Here is a 19,039-nt window from a genome sequence, read left to right on the forward strand (position 1 = left end):
AATGAACCCCGAGGGAGGTCTGTCCTGTTCTCAGAGCCCCCTCCATATTATGTTGGCTGTGGGTATAGTCTTCACTCTCAAGACATCTCTTTCTGGCACACAGCAGCTTCAGTCAGCAGCACTTAGCGCTGACAGAAAAGAACAGACAGACCTTAAGTGACCCCCAGTGAGGTCTGTCTTGTTCATTTCTGAGTCTTGAGCTATGGGGTGCATAGGGAGGCAAGTGCTGACCATGGGAACAGCTTCAGTTGTAGGGCTCCTTCTGTAGCACTTTGCAGCAGACTGGCAGCCGCCCATGGTCAAATGAGGGAGGGACTGTCATGCTCTGATTGGACCCCCAGGGAAGTCTGCCTTGTTATTATCAGAGTTCCTCTGGTAGATTGTTGGTTATAAGTGCAGCCTCCACTCAAGATCACTGTTTCCTAGCATACACCAGCTTCATTAGTCCTCAGCACCAACCAAAATGGGGGACAGACAGATCTGAACTGACCACCAGGGAGGTTTGTCTTATTGATTTTGGGGGCCTGAGCTGTGGGGTGTGCAGGGAAGCAGGTAGAGTGCTACCTATCGGAGCAGACTTCACTGCAGTCACCTTCTGTAGCAATTTGCAGCAGCCTGGCAACCGACAGCTACTGGTGGGGGAGGGGTGTCATACTCCAAATGGACCACCTTGTTGACTTTAGAGCAGAAGTTTGGGGTCCTGTCTGTACAGGCAGGGAGTGTGCTGGTTAGGGAAGCAGGCTGTTTTGCTGGGGCCGCTTTCTCAGTTCACAGCAGCGTCAGCGCATGTTGCTGGGGCAAGGGGTAGGGACAGTAGACAAGTGATTTTCCTACCATATGCAACTCATTGGTTCATTGGTTCTCACCTATCTGCAATTCCCCACTGCTGTCTTCTGCTCCCTAATTCAGAGTCCTCAAACCCCAGCACCGTTTCCTTGTATTTCTTAATGTATTTGTTGGGCGGTGGGGAGGGGTCGGAATGATGGTTTGTTTATGCCACCATCTTCCCAGAATCCTCTGTGGCTCTATTGCATTCCCACCATCAAATAATGAAAGTTCTGTTGCTCCACATCCTCACCAGCATTTTGTGTTACCAGTTTTCTGGATTTTAGTCATTCTCATAGGTATGTAACAGTATCTAATTTTAATTTGCAGTTCCCAATGACATTGTCTTAGGCTGGGCCCTCCAGGGAAAACCAGTGCAGCATATACACACGCACACATGCACAGAGAGAGAGATCAGGGAAATAGGTCATGCAGTTGTAGAAGCTGGAAAGTCCCAAATCTGTGGATCAGGCTGGAGGCTTCTCCTGACTCATGTAAGTGCAGGGGCTGGTGAACCCAAGATCCAGACAGCAGAGGCTGATGAATCCCAAGATCGGCAGATAAGCTGCTAGCTCAGGTCCCAAGAACCACAGTTCAGATAAACAGGAGCCAGCTGCAGAATCCAGAGTGAGCAAAAGCCAGTGAGCCTTGCCATAAAAATAAAGCCTATTTTTTATATTGGATGCAGGCCACACCCCCCAAAGAAACTCCCTTTCAACTGATTGGCTGTTCACAGCAGGTCCCATCGTGGAGCTGATCACATTATATCAGATCTCAAGGACAGGGAATAATGGCTGCAGTATTAGCTCCTAAATCATTCTTCTCTTTTGATTGAAGATTGGAGATAACATTGATGATTAATACCTGGACTTAGTAGAGCCCTTAAACGGCAGCTATGGCATGCTCTTTAAACTTATGGTGCTGCTTTACACCGGATACCATCTGGTTCTTCACCAGCATCTTAAGTAAGAGCAACATTCCCATCAGTTAGTTGCATTGCCAAAGTAAGCAGGCACAGTGTACATCAACATTTTAGCCTGAGGCTTTTTAAGCGTAAGACGAGAACATAAGTTTTATTATGCCCAATACTGTCAGGATGCAGACTAAGAAAATTATTTCTTGCAGTAGTGATTTATTTATGTATTTATTCTTGAGGGTAACTAACCAAATAAATCTGGTGTTTGTAAGGGTGTTATAGTGTGTAGCCAAGTATCTTGTTGTCTAATTCTGTGTATATCCTCTTGTACTTCTCCTGTGTTATTTATCCAAATGCATCAAGAGGTATTTGCTACAGCACAGACTACACTGTCATGGGCTAATAAAAAAAAAATCTAAGGCTGTTTTGTTATGTCACCTTGGCTAATGAGGTCAGAGATACTGTTGTGTTTTTATCTCATTAGCAACTTCATCTGTTATTTTCCCATAATGATTGATAAATTTCTTAAAGTTTTTTTTTTTTTCCCAATTTCACTATACCGTAATAGGAATTAAAGCCACCAACCCTACCCTGAGTATTGAACCAATGGGTTTCTTTTTTTACCCTTGTTTTATAATGTATAACAATTTAACATTACTTTTTCAGTGTTTACTAGCATCATTACTGTGAATATCTAAAGGTAACCTTAAAGTTCTCAAAGTGCATCGCCCATGCATTCGCCAGGAATCTAAATAAGAGTTTGCCCATATAGGTTCACCGTCAGTTGGAAAGGGATCATTTAAACTCGTGTAGAGAAACATATATCCGCACAGAAACATTTTTATCCATAAGGAGCACATAAAGTTTGTCTAGAGGAAACAGAAGGTATAGAAAAATTCACATGTGACAATCAGGTTTTCATGAGAGAATACATGATTAACGAGATAATATAGGATGGACCTCTCTTGTCGGAAGTCTTCAGTTAACCTGTTTAAAACATACTAAGTGTTCTTCTAAAGGGCAAGCTGCCCCTCCTTGGTTTGTCTGTTAACAGTCATGGGTCAATTTCTCAGAAGCAGAAGTGTCACAAAACTTTTTTTTATGAGAGAAGAACTTCTAATTCAAGAGTTAAAATAAACCCATTAGGAGAAAGGAAAATGGTTTCTTATACCCAGAAAGTAAGACCTTAAAACATCAGCAGTATTCCTACATAAAACCCATAGTATTCCTTTGCTCAGTCTTATGTAGTTAATTTCTGTTCCATATGATTCCGAATCAGCTGCAGTCTGTGAACTCGTCAGCTTCTACATAAGAGTTTTGGAAAATCTTGGTTTAGTCAAGTTACCGTTCTTTTCATAAGTCTGATGTAGTCCATCTTTTTGTTGAGATATTTTGGTCAAGCGTTTTCAGCAAATCAGCAAAGTAAAAACTTACCTGCAGATAATAAATCTTAATATGGCCATGAAAAATTTATAAACATAATACTCTCAATTATAAAAAATTCAGAACCAAATAAAGTCAGTTTAATAAGTTTTAGACAAAAGTTTTTTTTTAATATAATGATTACCTTATTTTCAAAGAGCTTCAGATACAATACACTGTATAATAATTTTGAGACATAATAACCGTATAGTCAGGATATGCCAAGATTATCAAGTCTCTAAATACCTGAATAGTAATAAAAAAGACTTCATAGATAAACGATGTGAGTGTCCCAGTCAAACCATTGGCTTTGATGCTAGATTTTAAAAAAACAAAGTTTTGGCTAAGTTAGCAATAAATAATATTAAAATTATGACATAATATTATGCATTTGCTGTCTAATATTAGGCAAAAACATAAGAGGAAATACATACAAATTTTGATCCCAAGAGAATCAGGTGTTTCCCTTGATTTTGACTACACACATTCCATGTAATTTGTAACATAGTAAATAAACCTTTCCTTTGTATAAATCCCCCCCCCCCCCGCCCCAAGCCGTGTGGCTTGGTTTTTGACTCAGTAATTTTATTTTAATGAGAGGCTGAACCTTGTCTTCGAGGCAGATTATACAAAGAATAAAAACCCTCTAACTCTGAAATCAAAGAAAATTTTTGTTATTTTAACAGTGAGAAACCCAATTCTTTGTTTTACATATTATTTAACATTAAAGCCCTGAAAAATCTCATAAATTAAACCATTAAACTTTAGTCAGACAGATAAAACTTTTGACCATATTAAAGTTCTTTTTAAATAAACCTCTTAAACGTTGTCTTTGTTCTATATTTCTTATAGTACATGTTTTTAAAAAGGCAAAAATGAACACACTCATTAGCAGACCAAAATAAATATATATATATATATCTTTTTGTGTGTGTGTGCTATAAAAAGCAGAAGTGTATAAACTTAAATTATGACGCATATCTATTTACTCAATTTAATATCTGAAAATTACCTAAAAGGTCTTGGAAATGATTTTAAGCTTTGTATACCATAAAAAATAATTGTTGAAATGATGTGTGTTCAAACATTCCAATACTATTTTCCCAATTTAATTTTAGCCCTTAAAGATTTTATCAACCAGCTTTGGAAATCACGAAGTTTCTGTTCAACTCACCAGTTCATTGGGATGGATATAACCTTATCTCTGGCTAGGGGTGGAAACATTTTTTTTTTTAGTTCATTTTAGGTGATTTTTTTATTTCTTGCTTTTTAGAGTTCTCTTACGATAGAACTTGTTTACAGTTCTTTTATGATTGAGATTTTTCTAATTTTTGGTTTTTATAGTACAGCAACAGTTTTTTTCTTATTTTCTTTTGTCGTAAAAAAGTCTTCACTCAGTTGGAAGGCCTCTTTAAAAAGCATCCCTGGAACTATATAACTTCAGAGACTGGACACTAGGGAGGCTTGATCTTGTCCCACCCTTTACTCTCTTGACTCATGGAAGACAAGATTGGGTCATCCCAATTCATTTGCATATGTTTAAGTTGGTCTAGGTGGAAATTATTGAACAATATTGTTAATATCACATGCAAGCAAAATTTTGCTGAAGATCATTCAAAAGTGGCTGCAACAGTATATTCACAGGGAACTGCCAGAAATTCAGGCGAGATTCAGAAGAGGTCGTGGAACAGGGGATATCATTGCTGGTGTCAGATGGATACTGGCTGAAAGCAGAGAATAACAGAAGGATGTTTACCTGTGTTTTTTTTGACTATGCAAAGGCATTCGACTGTGTGGATCATAACAAATTATGGAAAACATTGTGAAGAATGAGAATTCCAGAACACTTAATTGTGCTCATGAGGAACCTGTACATAGATCAAGAGGCAGTCATTAAGACAGAACAAGGGGATACTGCGTGGTTTAAGGTCAGGAAAGGTGTGTGTCAGGGTTATATCCTTTCACCATACCTATTCAGTCTGTATGCTGAGCAAATAATCTGAGAAGCTGGACTAATGAAGAAAAACGGGGCATCAGGATTGGAGGATAATTCATTAACAGCCTACGTTGTGCAGATGACATAACCTTGCTTGCTGAAAGTGAAGAGGGCTTGAAGCACTTACTGATGAAGATCAAAGACCACACCCTTAGAGTATGGATTACACCTCAACATAAAACAAAAATCCTCATAGCTGGACCAATAAGCAACATCATAATAAATAGAGAAAAGATTGAAGTTGTCAAGGACTTCATTTTACATGGATCCATAATCAACACCCATGGAAGCATCAGTCAAGAAATCAAAAAGATGCATTGCACTGGGTAAATCTGGGGCAAAGGACCTCAAAAAAGTGTTGAAAAGCAAAGATGTCATCTTGGAGACTAAGTTGCGCCTGACCCAAGCCATGGTAATTTCAGTTGCATCATATGCATGTGAAAGCTGGACAATGAATAAGGAAGACTGAAAAAGAATTGACGCCTTTGAATTGTGGTGTTAGCAAAGAATATTGAATATACCATGGACTGCCAAAAGAAACAAATCTGTCTTGGAAGAAGTACAACCAGAATGCTCCTTAGAAGCAAAGATGGCGAGACATGTTGTCAGGAGGGATTAGTCCCCGGAGAAGGACATGTGCTTGGTAAAGTACATGGTCAGCGGAAAAGAGGAAGACCCTCAGCGAGGTCGATTGACACACTGGCTGCAACCATGGACTCATGTAATAACAGTGATTGTGAGGATGGCTCAGGATTGGGCAGTGTTTTGTTCTGTGGTACATATGGTTGCTATGATTCAGAACGGACTTGAGGGCACCTAACAACCACACAGGCATTTTGAAAGGCTGTTTACCCAGTAAATAGCAAAGCCATTTAGCAGTTTTGTAAATGAATCCATCCATTCTTGGCTACCAAGACTGGTGGCTGGGGAGGTCTGATCTTGCCACACCCCCACTCTCTTGACTCAGTTCGCAAGAAAAAAAAAAAAACAGGTTTTAGATAAAACCTACCAAGTTGCCAGAGCCTCAGGTGGAGGAATATTAGACCCTTTGACAAAAACTGAGCATCAAGCAAAAGTTCTCCCAAAAGGAAAAGACAGCACAAGTAAAAGCTCATTTTCCCAAAGTAGTCGCTGAAATACCACATTACTTCTAGTATATTCAGTTTATAGCATTTTTAAATGTGGACCCTAAACCAGTGTCTCCGTAGTGTAGGGAAGAATCCAGGAGCATTTATCAAAGGTGCTAAGCTCTAAGGTTCAAGCTTTTGGTTTCCTTCTTTTTGAACTTAATTCATTCTGCTGGCTAGGGACCTAGTCTCTTATTTTAGACCTTAAATATACCTGCTCCTCCTGTTTGGAAAGTACTTTAAAGTAGCTATTGATGATTTTAATTTTAACATTGTGATTTTTATTGAAAAACTGTATCATAAAAAAAAGGTACCGGAGCTACCACTTCTCCCTTCAAATTTCATAACACAGGTCAGGAGCTACCACTTCTCCCAGTAAATTTGGCAAAACACTTCAGGAGCTGCCACCTTCCCCCTGCGAATTTGGCAAAACAGGGCACTGTTTTCCAGATATTCTGAGTCACAGAAAAAATTCTAACAAGGAACGCCACGTGACCACTTTATCCTATCCTCATGGTGAGCGTTGGCGACCACCCTGATAGCTTTTACTGGTTGACACATGCCCGAATTTTTGCAGCTTATAGTGGCTCAGAGCTGTTTGAAAATAGAATTACCTCTTTAAAGTTTCAAACGCCTGTATCTCAACAGTAAACTCAGTTCATCAAGAGTTACTAGATATTACTCTTAACCACATGATCAAGCAAAAATCTAAGAGTCTCCTTAATCAAACAACTGGTTTTCAAAACAAATATGCCAAACAAAGCTTAAGAAAACATGGGAAAGGGAACAAAAAGAATAAGTGAAGGCTTGTTTTCCGAGGGCACTCACCCCATCCGTGTTGAAGGGACAGGGAGTGCAAACGTGTGGGCCCAGGAAATCGGACTTTTTATTTTATTTTTTTTGCCAGCTTCTGCTCCACAGTCCAGGTCTCCTTGAGGTCAACTGGATTCGTGGTTTTAGATTCCCAGCAACAACTACACCATTAACTCTTGTCGGGTGAAAACACTGCAGAGTTTAGTAAAGCAAAAAGAAAGGTTTTATTTGGCATATATTTAAAGAGGCAAAAGTAGGAAAAGGACAAACATGTTGCCAGAGCCATGTCTGTCCAAGTCTCTGTTCCCAGCTCTTAAGGATGTATCTTAGTGGGCCTCATTTTGGGATCCCTCAAATATTCCCCATTCTCTGGATACACATACTTTACACTCACACAACCTAATCCAGTGCACCAATTTAACATGTACCTGAGCCTTCTATGCCCTCAGCGGTCAATTCCTCCTGCTTCTTGGAACTCTTCTAAGGCCTTACCTAGGAAATACCCTGTTATTTACCAAATAACCTCAGATTCTTAATGCCCTCAATGGTCAAGTTTTCCCGCTTCTTGGGACTCTTCTAAGGCTTTACCAAAAAAAAAAACCAAACCCAATGCCATCGAGTCAATTTTGACTCATAGCGACCCTATAGGACAGAATAGAACTGCCCCACAGGGTTTCCAGGGAACTCCTGGTGCACTTGAACTGCTGACCTCTTGGTTAGCAGCTGTAGCTCTTAACCACTATGCCACCAGGGTTTCCACTAAGGCCTTACCTAGGTACTTACCAAACAACCCAAGCAAGTTTTGTGTCTCCACAGAGCCATTGTTTGGGTCCCAGGGGGATTGGCTTTCAGAGTTGATCCAAGGTCTCCACGGGAAATCTGGTGGCACCAGATACCAGTTCCAGTCTGTTTTCGCATCTACCTCAGGAACTGAGCAGGTGGCTCCTTGCTGGCTTGACAGGGTAGAAACCCCAGGTTTTTGCTTGGCATGAGTTGTAATAAAAATAAATAAATGAGAGACCGAGGTGGGAGAACAGGAAAGGTACCTGTATTTCATTGTACAAGGAAAAGGAATCAGTTAGAGCTGCTGCCACCCAGACTGCTCCCCAAGGGTGGGCAGGAAAGTTACTTTTAAGAGGTTTACGAGTAGAGAGTTCAAACAAGTTACATCAAGCAACATTCTTTTTTTTTTTTTTTTTGTGCTTTAAGTGAAAGTTCACAAATCAAGTCAGTCTCTCACATATAAACTTATATACACCTTACTATACTTCCATTTACTCTCCCCCTAATGAGTCAGCCTGCTCCCTCCTTCTAGTCTATCCTTTTGTGACCCTTTTGCCAGTTACTAACCCTCTATACCCTTCCATCTCCCTTCCAGATAGGAGATGCCAACAGAGTCTCAAGTGTCCACCTGATACAGGTAGCTCACTGCTCATCAGCATCTCTCTCCAACCCATTGTCCATTCCATGTCTGATGAGTTGTCTTCGGGAATGATTCCTATCCTGGGCCAACAGAAGGTTTGGGGACCATAACCACTGGGATTCTTTTAGTCTCGGTCAGACCCTTAAGTCTGGTCTGTTTATGAGAATTTGGGGTCTGCATCCCACTGTTCTCCTGCTCCCTCAGGGGTTCTCTATTGTGCTCCCTGTCAGGGCAGTCATTGGTTGTGGCCAGGCACCATCTAGTTCTTCTGGTCTCAGGATGATGTAAGTCTCTAGTTCATGTGGTCCCTTCTGTCTCTTGGGCTCATAGTTATCGTGTGACCTTGGTGTTCTTCATTCTCCTTTGATCCAGATGGGTTGAGACCAACTGATGCATCTTAGATGGCCTCTTGTTAACATTTAAGACCCCAGACGCCACACTGCAAAGTGGGATGCAGAATGTTTTCTTAATAGAATTTATTCTGCTAATTTACTTAGATGTTACCTGAAGCCATAGTCGCTAAACCCCCACCCTTGCTCTGCTGACCCTCGAAGCCTTCAGTTTATCCAGAAAACTTCCCTGCTTTTGGTCCAGTCGAGCTGACCTTCCCTGTATTGAGTATTGTCCTTCCCTTCACCTAAAGTAGTTCTTCTCTACTATCTAATCAGTAAATAACCCTCTCCCATCCTCCCTCCCTCCCCCCTCTTTTAACCACAAAAGAATGTGCTCTTCTCAGTTTATACTATTTCTCAAGATCTTATAATAGTGGTCTTATACAGTATTTGTCCTTTTGCCTCTGACTAATTTCACTCAGCATGCTGCCTTCCAGGTTCCTCCATGTTATGAAATGTTTCACAGATTCCTCACTGTTCTTTATCGATGTGTAGTATTCCATTGTGTGAATATACCATAATTTATTTAACCATTCATCCATCCTTGGACACTTTGGTTGCTTCCAGCTTTTTGCTATTGTAAACAGTGCTGCAGTAAACCTGGGTGTGGATATATCTGTTCGTGTAAAGGCTCTCATTTCTCTAGGATATATTCCAAGAAGTGGGATTGCTGGATCCTATGGTAGTTCTATTTCTAGCTTTTTAAGGAAGCGCCAAATCGATTTCCAAAGTGGTTGTGCCATTTTCCATTCCCACCAGCAGTGCGTAAGAGTTCCAATCTCTCCGCAGCCTCTCCAACATTTATTATTTTGTGTTTTTTTGGATTAATGCCAGCCCTGTTGGAGATGGAATCTCATCGTAGTTTTAATTTGCATTTCTCTAATGGCTAATGATCAAGAGCATTTTCTCATGTATCTGTTAGCTGCCTGAATATCTTCTTTAGTGAAGTGCGTGTTCGTATCCATTGCCCAATTTTTAATTGGGTGGCTTGTCTTTTTGTGGTTGAGTTTTAACAGACTCATAGATTTTAGAGATCAGGCGCTGTTCGGAGACGTCATAGCTGAAAATTTTTTCCCAGTCTGTAGGTGGTCTTTTTACTCTTTTGGTGATGTCTTTAGATGAGCATAGGTGTTTGATTTTTAGGAGCTCCCAGTTATCTGGTTTCTCTTTGTCATTTTTAGTAATGTTTTGTATTCTGCTTATGCCTTGTATTAGGGCTCCTAACGTCCCTATTTTTTCTTCCATGATCTTTATCGTTTTAGTCTTTATGTTCAGGTCTTTGATCCACTTGGAGTTAGTTTTTGTGCATGGTGTGAGGTATAGGTCCTGTTTCATTTTTTTGCAAATGGATATCCAGTTATGTCAGCACCATTTGTTAAAAAGACTATCTTTTCCCCAGTTAACTGACACTGGGCCTTTGTCAAATATCAGCTGCTCATATGTGAATGGATTTATGTCTGGGTTCTCAGTTCTGTTCCATTGGTCTATGTGCCTGTTGTTGTACCAGTACCAGGCTGTTGTGACTACTGTGGCTGTATAATATGTTCTGAAATCAGGTAGAGTGAGGCCTCCCACTTTCTTCTTTTTCAGTAATGCTTTACTTATCCGGGGCTTCTTTCCCTTCCATATGAAGTTGATGATTTGTTTCTCCATCACTTTAAAAAATGTCATTGAAATTTGGATCGGAAGTGCATTGTATATATAGATGACTTTTGGTAGAATAGACATTTTTACTATGTTAAGTCTTCCTATCCATGAGCAAGGTATGTTTTTCCACTTATGTAGGTCCGTTTTAGTTTCTTGCACTAGTACTTTGTAGTTTTCTTTGTATAGGTCTTTTACATCTTTGGTAGGATTTATTCCTAAGTATTTTCTCTTCTTGGGGGCTACTGTGAATGGTATTGATTTGGTTATTTCCTCTTCGATGTTCTTTTTTGTTGATGTAGAGGAATCCAAGTGATTTTTGTATGTTTATCTTGTAACCTGAGACTCTGCTGAACTCTTCTATTAGTTTCAGTAGTTTTCTGGAGGATTCCTTAGGGTTTTCTGTGTATAAGATCATGTCATCTGCAAATAGAGATAATTTTACTTCCTCCTTGCCAATCCGGATGCCCTTTATTTCTTTGTCTAGCCTAATTGCTCTGGCTAGGACCTCTAGCACAATGTTGAATAAGAGAAGAGATAAAGGGCATCCTTGTCTGGTTCCTGTTCTCAAGGGAAATGCTTTCAGGCTCTCTGCATTTGGAATGATGTTGGCTGTTGGCTTTGTATTATGTTGAGGAATTTTCCTTTATTTCCTATTTTGCTGAGAGTTTTTACCATGAATGGGTGTTGGACTAGGTCAAATGCCTTTTCTGCATCAATTGATAAGATCATGTGGTTTTTGTCTTTTTTATTTATATGGTAGATTGCATTAATGGTTTTTCTAATATTGAGCCAACCTTGCATACCTGGTATAAATCCCACTTGGTCATGGTGGATTATTTTTTTGATATGTTGTTGAATTCTATTGGCTAGATTTTTGTTGAGGATTTTTGCATCTGTGTTCATGAGGGATATAGGTCTGTAATTTTCTTTTTTGTGTGGTGTCTTTACCTGGCTTTGGTATCAGGGATAGGGTGGCTTCATAGAATGAGTTAGGTAGTATTCCATCATTTTCTATGCTTTGAAATAGCTTTAGTAGTAGTAGTGTTAACTCTTCTCTGAAAGTTTGGTAGAACTCTGCAGTGAAGCTATCCAGGCCAGGGCACTCCCTGGCCCAGGAAATTCCAATGTTAATGAAGCTGCCTGGGGCAGGGAGGGGAGGGATCAGATAGATAGGAGAGAGTAGCACCCAGGAATATAGACAGTTACTTATCTTGCTTGGAGATGACTATTTTATCTGAGATTCCCGAGGGGTATGTAGCCTGTGTGCGTTGGCTGGGTCGAGATTGCCCCCGAGGGTCAGGTCCGTGTCCCATGCTTGTTCTCTCTCAGAAGCCGTGGTCAGCTCCTCCACTCCCAGTCCAAAGCCCAGCGCCAAGGTTCCCTTGCTGGGACACCGTACTCCAGGCTCCAAAACCAGTCGCTGCCTCCCAGTGACTTCTCCTCCTGTCAGCCGCGTTGCAGGCAGCGCTGGCTGGGCTTCCCCCAAGGTCACTTCAGGGGGCTAGGGCTGCGTCCCATGTTTGGGCCGTCTCAGGAAGCCGTGTTCAGCTGCCCTGTGCCCAGTCCAAAGTCTGGCGCCAAGGTTTTCTGACCGGGATGCTGGCTCCAGGCTCCGAAAACAGTCGCTGCTTCCCCGTGGTTGCTCGTTCTCTCGTTAGGCGCGTCAGTGTGCAGCCTTCTTACGCTAGCTGAGTTTCTACCGAGGTTACCCCCGGGGGCTAGGGGTTCGGGTGCCTGCCCCAACTCAGCAAGCTGCAATCAGTCCCGCCACTCTGCACCAGGGAACCACAAGGGCTCAAGACTGGAGCGGGACGCCAGTTCCAGAGGCGGTCGCTGCTTCAGGGCACAGCTTTTCTCTCCCCTGTCACTCAGGTGAACATTTTAGATCTGTGTTTGATGGTCACGGTTCGTAGATTGTCATGTATGTGATCGACTCACTTGTTTTTCTGAGTCTTTGTTGCAAGCGGGATCCGAGGTAGCTTCTACCTAGTCAGCCATCTTGGCCCCGCCTCCTCCCTGTGAGCAGCAACATTCTTAATCATACAATGCGGGTGCAGTGGGGTTTACATAAAAACAGAATTCAAGTGCAAAGCTGGGGGATAGGAAGCCAAGCAAAGGAAATAGGATTTTTAATGTAGCACTGTGGGGGCTCTCTTAATTTCACTCTAATTTTTTTTTTTTCCTTGTTTTCTGCTTACTTTGGATGTAATTTGCTCTTTTTTTCTAATTTCCTAAGGTTTCGGAAGCTTAGGTTGTTGATATTAGATCCTTTTTCTTATCTAATGCTGTAAATCAATGCTGTAAATTTTCCATTGAGCACTGTTATAGCTTCAGTGCACAAATTCAGATAAGTTGCGTTTTCATTTTCATTTAATTCAAGATATTTTTCATTTCTCTTGAAAATTCTTTGACCCATGTGTTATTTAGAAGTGTGTGTTGTTTAGTTTCCAAATATTATGTGATTTTCTAGCTTATCTTTATGTTTCTGATTTCTAGTTTAATTCTGTTGTGGTCTGAGAGCATACTTTGTATGATTTCTATACTTTTAAATTTGTTAAGATGTGTTTTATGGCCCAGAATATGGTCTGTCTTGGTGAATGTTCCATTTGAGGTTGAGAGGAATGTGTAGTCTGGCTGTTGTTGGATGAGGCATTCTGTAAATGTCAGTTAGCTCCAGTTGATTGATGATGCTTAATATTAAGTTCACCTATGTCCTAACTGAATTTCTGAGGAGTGTTGAAGTCTCCAACTATAATAGTGGATTTATCTGTCTTTACTTGAAGTTCTATCAGTTTTTACCTCACATATTTTGACGCTCTTGTTTGGGACATACACATTAAGGATTGTTAGGTCTTCTTGGAGTGTTGACCCTTTTATGTAATGCTCCTCTTTATCCCTGATAATTTTCTTTGCTCTTAAATCTGCTTTGTGTGAAATTAATATAGCTACTACACTTTTCTTTTGATTAATATTAGCATGGTATATCTTTGTCCATCCCTTTTATTTTAATCTGTCTGTGTCTTTGTATTTAAAGTGGATTTCTTGTAGACAACATGTAGTTGGGTTTGGTTTTTTATCTACTCTGATAATTTCTGTCTTTTATTGGTATATTTAGACCATTCACATTTAAAGTGATTATTAATATTATGGAATTAATGTCTACCATTATTTGTAACTGCTTTCTATTTGTTGCCCTTGTTTGGTTTTTTTTTTTTTTTTTGTATGTGTGTGTGACTTCCGTTTTCATTTCTCTCTATGGCTGGGTAATATTCCATTGTATGTATGTACCACATTTTGTTTATCCATTCATCTGTTGTTGGACACTTAGGTTTTTTCCACCATTTGTCTATTGTGAATAATGCTGCAGTGAACACTGGTGTGCATGTATGTTAGAGTCCCTGCCTTCAGTTCTTCTGGGCATATGTATTAAGGAGTGGACTTGCTGGGTCATATAGTAATTCTGTGTTTAACTTTTTGAAGAGCTGCTAAACTTTTCCACAGCAGCTGTACCATTTTACAGACTCACGAACAATGGATGAGAGCCCCAATTTCTCCACATCCTCATCAGCACTTGTTATTTTCTGTTTTGTTGATAATACCCATTCTGGTGGGTGTGAATTAGTACCTCATTGTGGTTTTGATTTGCATTTCCCTGATGGCTAATGATGTTGAACATCTTTTTATTTGTTATTGGCCATTTGTATATCTTCTTTGGAGAAAACTTCATTAAAGTCTTTTGCCCATTTTTTGTTGTTGAGTTGTAGGAGTTCTTCATATATTCTGGATATTAAACCCTTATCCAGAGACATGATTTCCAAATATTTTCTCCCATTCTTTAGATTGTGTTTTCATTTTCTTAATGTTGTTTAATGCACAGAAGTTTTTAATTTTCAAGTCCAATTGTTTTCCTTTTGTTGCTCATGCTTTTGGTGTCCTATCTAAGAGTTTATTGTCAAAACTAGATCCTGAACATTTATTCCTATGTTCTAAGAATTTTGTTGTTGTTGTTTTAGTTCTTATATTTAGGTTGTTGATATATTCTGGGTTAATTGTCATATATGATGTGAAGTAGGGGGGTCCAGGTTCATCTTTTGCAGGTAGAGATCTAGTTGTCCCAGTACCATTTGTTGGACAGACTATTGTTTCCTCATTGAATGGACCTGATACCCTTATTGAAAATGAGTAGGCCATAGATAAATGGGTCTATTTCTAAACTCTCAGTTCTATTCCCTTGGTCTGTATGCCTGTCTTTAGGCCAGTACCTACCACACTATTTTGATTACTGTAACTTTTTGTTATAAATTTTGAAATTGAGAAGTGTGAGTCCTCCTACTTTGTTTTTCTTTTTTCAAGATTGTTTTATCCATCAGGGGTTCCTTAAAATTCCATTGTAATTTGAGGATTGGCTTTTCCATATCTGCAAAAAAGTCTTTTGGAATTTGGGTAGGGTTTGCGTTTAATTTATAGATCATTTTGGGTAGAATTAACATCTCAACAATGTTAATTCTTCCAATCAATGAACATGGATTATCTTTCCATTTGTTTAGGTCTCTTTTAAAATTTTTTCAGCAAAGTTTTATAGTTTTCAGTGTACGAGTCTTTCACCACCTCCCTGGTTAAGTTTATTCCTTAGTATGTTATTCTTTTAGATACTACTGTAAACGGAATTGTTTTCTTAATTTCCTTTTCAGATTGTTCGTTGGCTGGTGTATAGAAACAACTGATTTTTGCGTATTGATCTTGTAACCTGAAGCATTGCTCTAGTAGCTTTCCTGTGATTGTTTGGAATTTTCCCGATACAGGATCATGTAAGTGCTCCCCAAGAGGTCAGCAGTACAGATCCGCCAGGCGCTCCTTGGAAACTCTATGGGGCAGTTCTACTCTGTCCTGTAGGGTCGCTACGAGTCCGAATCGACTCAACGGCAGTGGGTTTGGTTTTGGTTTTTTGGTTAGGATCATGTCATCTGTGGGCAGAGATAGTTTTACTTCCTTTAAGATTTGGATGTTCTTCTTCATTTGTGAAGGATAATTTCAGTGGATACAGAATTTTAGGTTGTTTTTTTTTTTCTTTTTTTTTTTTTTAATATTTTACTCCATTCTCGCTTGCATGGTTTCTAAGTAGAAGTCTGATGTAATTGTTATCTTTGTAAGATGTTTCTTTCCTCTGTCTTGTTTCAAGATTTTTTTCTTTGTCTTTTGATTATCTTCAGTTTGAATATGATATATACATCAGTGTAGTTTTTTTGGTATTCTGCTTGGCATTCTCTGAGCTTCCTGGATCTTTGGTTTTTTTGTCTGTTAACAACTTTAGGAAACTTTCAGCCAATATTACTTCAAATATTTCCTCTGTTTCTTTCTCTTTATTCCTTCTCGTAGTCCCATTAAGCATGTTACACCTTTTGTAATTAATTGTCCCACGGTTCTTTAATGTTCTGTTCTTTTCTTTCCCCCTAGTCTTTTTTCTCTTTGCTTTTAGTTCGAGGAGTTTCTACTGACAGATCTTCAAAGATCAGTGATGATTTCTGTGGCTATGTCTGGTCTACTGAGGAGCCTATCAAATGGCAGTTTTCATATCTTTTACAAAAGTGCTTTTGATTTCTAACATTTCTTTGTGATTCTTTCTTAGAATCTCCATCTCTCTGCTTACATTACCCACCAGTTCTTGCATGTTGTCCATTCTTTTTCATTAGAACCATTAATATGTCATAATTATCATAAATTCCTGGACTGATAAATACAAAATCTCTGACATATCTGAGTTTGTTTCTGATGCTTGCCCTATCTCCTTAAACTGTGATTTTTGTCTTTTAGCATGCCTTGTAATATTTGTTGATAGTCAGACATGATATAACAGGTAAAAGAAAATAAACTTTCAGTTGGAATCTCCTGTAAAGCCTTATTGATGTTGATGTGGTGGTAAGGTGTGGGGGAGGGGAAGAGTTTATAATCCTATGATTAGGTCTCTTAGTGAGCCTGTTTCCCTGGATTGTATCTTAGTGCTTCTCACAGTTTTTTTTTTCCCCCCTACCCCTTTTTTTTTACCCCTTAGGTGAGACAGGAACAGGAAGGCTAGAAGGGAGCTGGAGTTTGGTAATTCTCTTTCCTCACATGTAAGGCACTAGGTTTTTTTAGGTAAGGTGCAGGGGCTGGAGTTGGATATTTCCCTTTTTCAATGTTGGTTTAAAAAAAAAAAAAAAAAACTTTTTTTTTTTATTAGGCTCTGATAAAACCCATGTTAGTTAGGCTCTTTATTTTCCAGTGAGAGCAGGCTGTTGAGAATAGAGCACTGCTTCAAAGTGGTTACTTTCCCCTTCATCTGCCAGAACCATGAGTACTTTTCTCTGAGCTTCACAGTGGGAACCTGGTGGGTCTTCGGGAAGTGAAACTCTTGAAAGTATGCCTCCCCCCCACCCCCGCCAAGACTGGCCCTCCAGAAGTTTTTATTTCTCGAGCTAGTCTCTCAGTCCCCAGCAATCAGTCAGTTACCCTTTAAGTGTTCCTACGTGATGCTGGGTCCAGCAGCAGCAGTTTCTGCTTTGGTCAGTGGCAATTCTCTGTATCAGTGTATCTTTCTCTCCAGCTTATCCTGTGACCACAGTTCTCTGTGGCATCAAAGAAGAGCTGTTATTTTTCAGTTTTTCCGCTTCTTCTTGCTGTGAGGACTGGATAAAGACTTCCAACTCCTTATGTGCCGGACTGGAAAACCAGAAGTCTCCGTCCCCTTTGCTTTTTGTTCCTTTATCCTGTTTCATTGTTTTGAGAGCACTTCCCTTAGTTTAAAACTATATACTTCATTATTGCACTCTCACACGACTATAAGCTCAGTGAGGACAGAATGCTGACACTTTGCCCTCAGCTTGTCTCCCCAGCACTTAGAGTTGCCGTGAAGAGTGAGGGAGGAGTGTGCAGTGGCCTTGCCAGCCGGTATGTAGGCCCTGCCCCAGGAGGGTGTATGCGTGTGTGTGTTTGTGGTCCCCTGCAGATGTGTCCCTGTGCCCTCCCCAGCTGCACGATGTAAACACACAGAACACTGCTCTCATCCGATTTCTTAGAAATATCTGTCCTGGGACGGAAGACTCAGCTTTCTTGCTCATGTGACAGTCCAGGACCTTTGCATGCTTTCAAGGCCTGGAGCTCTCCAAATGAAGGTGCTCAGTTTCCCAACAGATACAGGCCAGGGGTGTGGCAGGGTGGCCTCTGCAGGGAAGCCAGGGTTCCCAGCCACCCCCGTGATGCCTGAAGCCAGAAAAGGGGGCCTCACGTGGAGCTGTTTGGTAACGTCCTTCCTAAATGATGAGCCCCCTTTTCTGCTTTTGATGTTATTATAGTATTCTTGATTTTGAACTGTTTTATTGCTAATATTTATCCTGAGAGATTGTCAAATTCAAGGTATCTGGGAATCAACGTGCCTTTTCCACGTAATTCTCTTGGCCTTCTTGCCAGTGCTGAGCACGTGGGGGTTGGGCTCATGGTGTCACACCTGCTGAGACTTTTCTAAGAGCTGGCGGTTTCCCTCTGTCCCCGTGACAGACGGCAGCAGCTTGTTCGACTCCATGGCCAGCGGAATGCGCCTGATCGTCAGCTGCATCTCCTCCTTCCTCATCCTGTCGCTGCTGCTCTTCATGGTCCATCGGCTGCGCCAGAGGCGCCGCGAGCGCATCGAGTCCTTGATTGGGGCAAACTGTGAGTGCCCCCTGGTCTCCTGTTCATGACGGCCATGAGGCAGCCTGGGGTCTCCCCATACCTCAGGTTTGGCTCCCTCTAAAACTGAGTCTGAGATCAGGCGTGGTACAGGTGGCTCCTTTAGGAGGGGATCAGAAGGAGTGGGCGCAGGGAGGGTCAGGGAGAAGGAGCTGTCTGTAGGGGCGTGGCCATGGTGTAGGTGTTATAGTGTGACCCTAGGAGCGTGTGGGGCCCACCTCAACACAGCCTTCAAAGGTGGGACTCTGTTCCCGTGGTTACAGGCACTCCAGGGCATTGCACCATCCTTTACCCTGCCCTGTTCCTAGACTGGGTGTACTTCTGGAGAAGCAGACACATGGCATTCAAGGAACAGCCCAGGGGGGCTGAAATTAGAGACAGGCCAAGGCCATGTGGGGATCATAGGAGTGGTGCCAGCTGCACCCTGGGCATCTGCCTTCCCCTTTGTCCCCAAGGCCTCACAGGCAGGAGGGCAGCAGCCATATTCCAGTTGGTGATTTTATCTCTCGTGACAGTCAGAGCAGTGAGTGTGGGCTCCTTGCCAGGAGGCAGAGCCTGCCCAAGAGGAGCAGCAGAAACTGGTTGCTACTAAATAGTGGAGAGAGTATGGTTTGCTCTCCTCAGGATGAGCTCCTTAGCAGAGTCCCACGCCCTGGAGGTGCCTCCGCAGAGAGTATGGTTTGCTCTCCTCAGGATGAGCTCTTTAGCAGAGTCCCAAGCCCTAGAGGTGCCTCCGCAGAGGCCAGGTCCCCAGTCCCTGCACACACCCTCAGGGGA

General features: G+C 41.1%; 1 protein-coding gene across 5 annotated transcripts in view; it reads left to right on the top strand.

The window, feature by feature from the left end:
- DGCR2 (DiGeorge syndrome critical region gene 2) overlaps positions 1 to 19,039 on the top strand; it is a 158,991-nt gene that overhangs the window by 134,201 nt on the left and 5,751 nt on the right. For all 5 annotated transcript variants that reach the window (XM_064272584.1, XM_064272581.1, XM_064272583.1 and 2 more), the window contains one exon: positions 18,092 to 18,244. In XM_064272584.1, the coding sequence (XP_064128654.1) occupies positions 18,092 to 18,244 (153 nt within the window). The remainder of the gene's footprint in view (positions 1 to 18,091; positions 18,245 to 19,039) is intronic.

Source organism: Loxodonta africana, chromosome 19, assembly GCF_030014295.1.
Source record: "Loxodonta africana isolate mLoxAfr1 chromosome 19, mLoxAfr1.hap2, whole genome shotgun sequence".
NCBI lineage: Eukaryota > Metazoa > Chordata > Mammalia > Proboscidea > Elephantidae > Loxodonta > Loxodonta africana.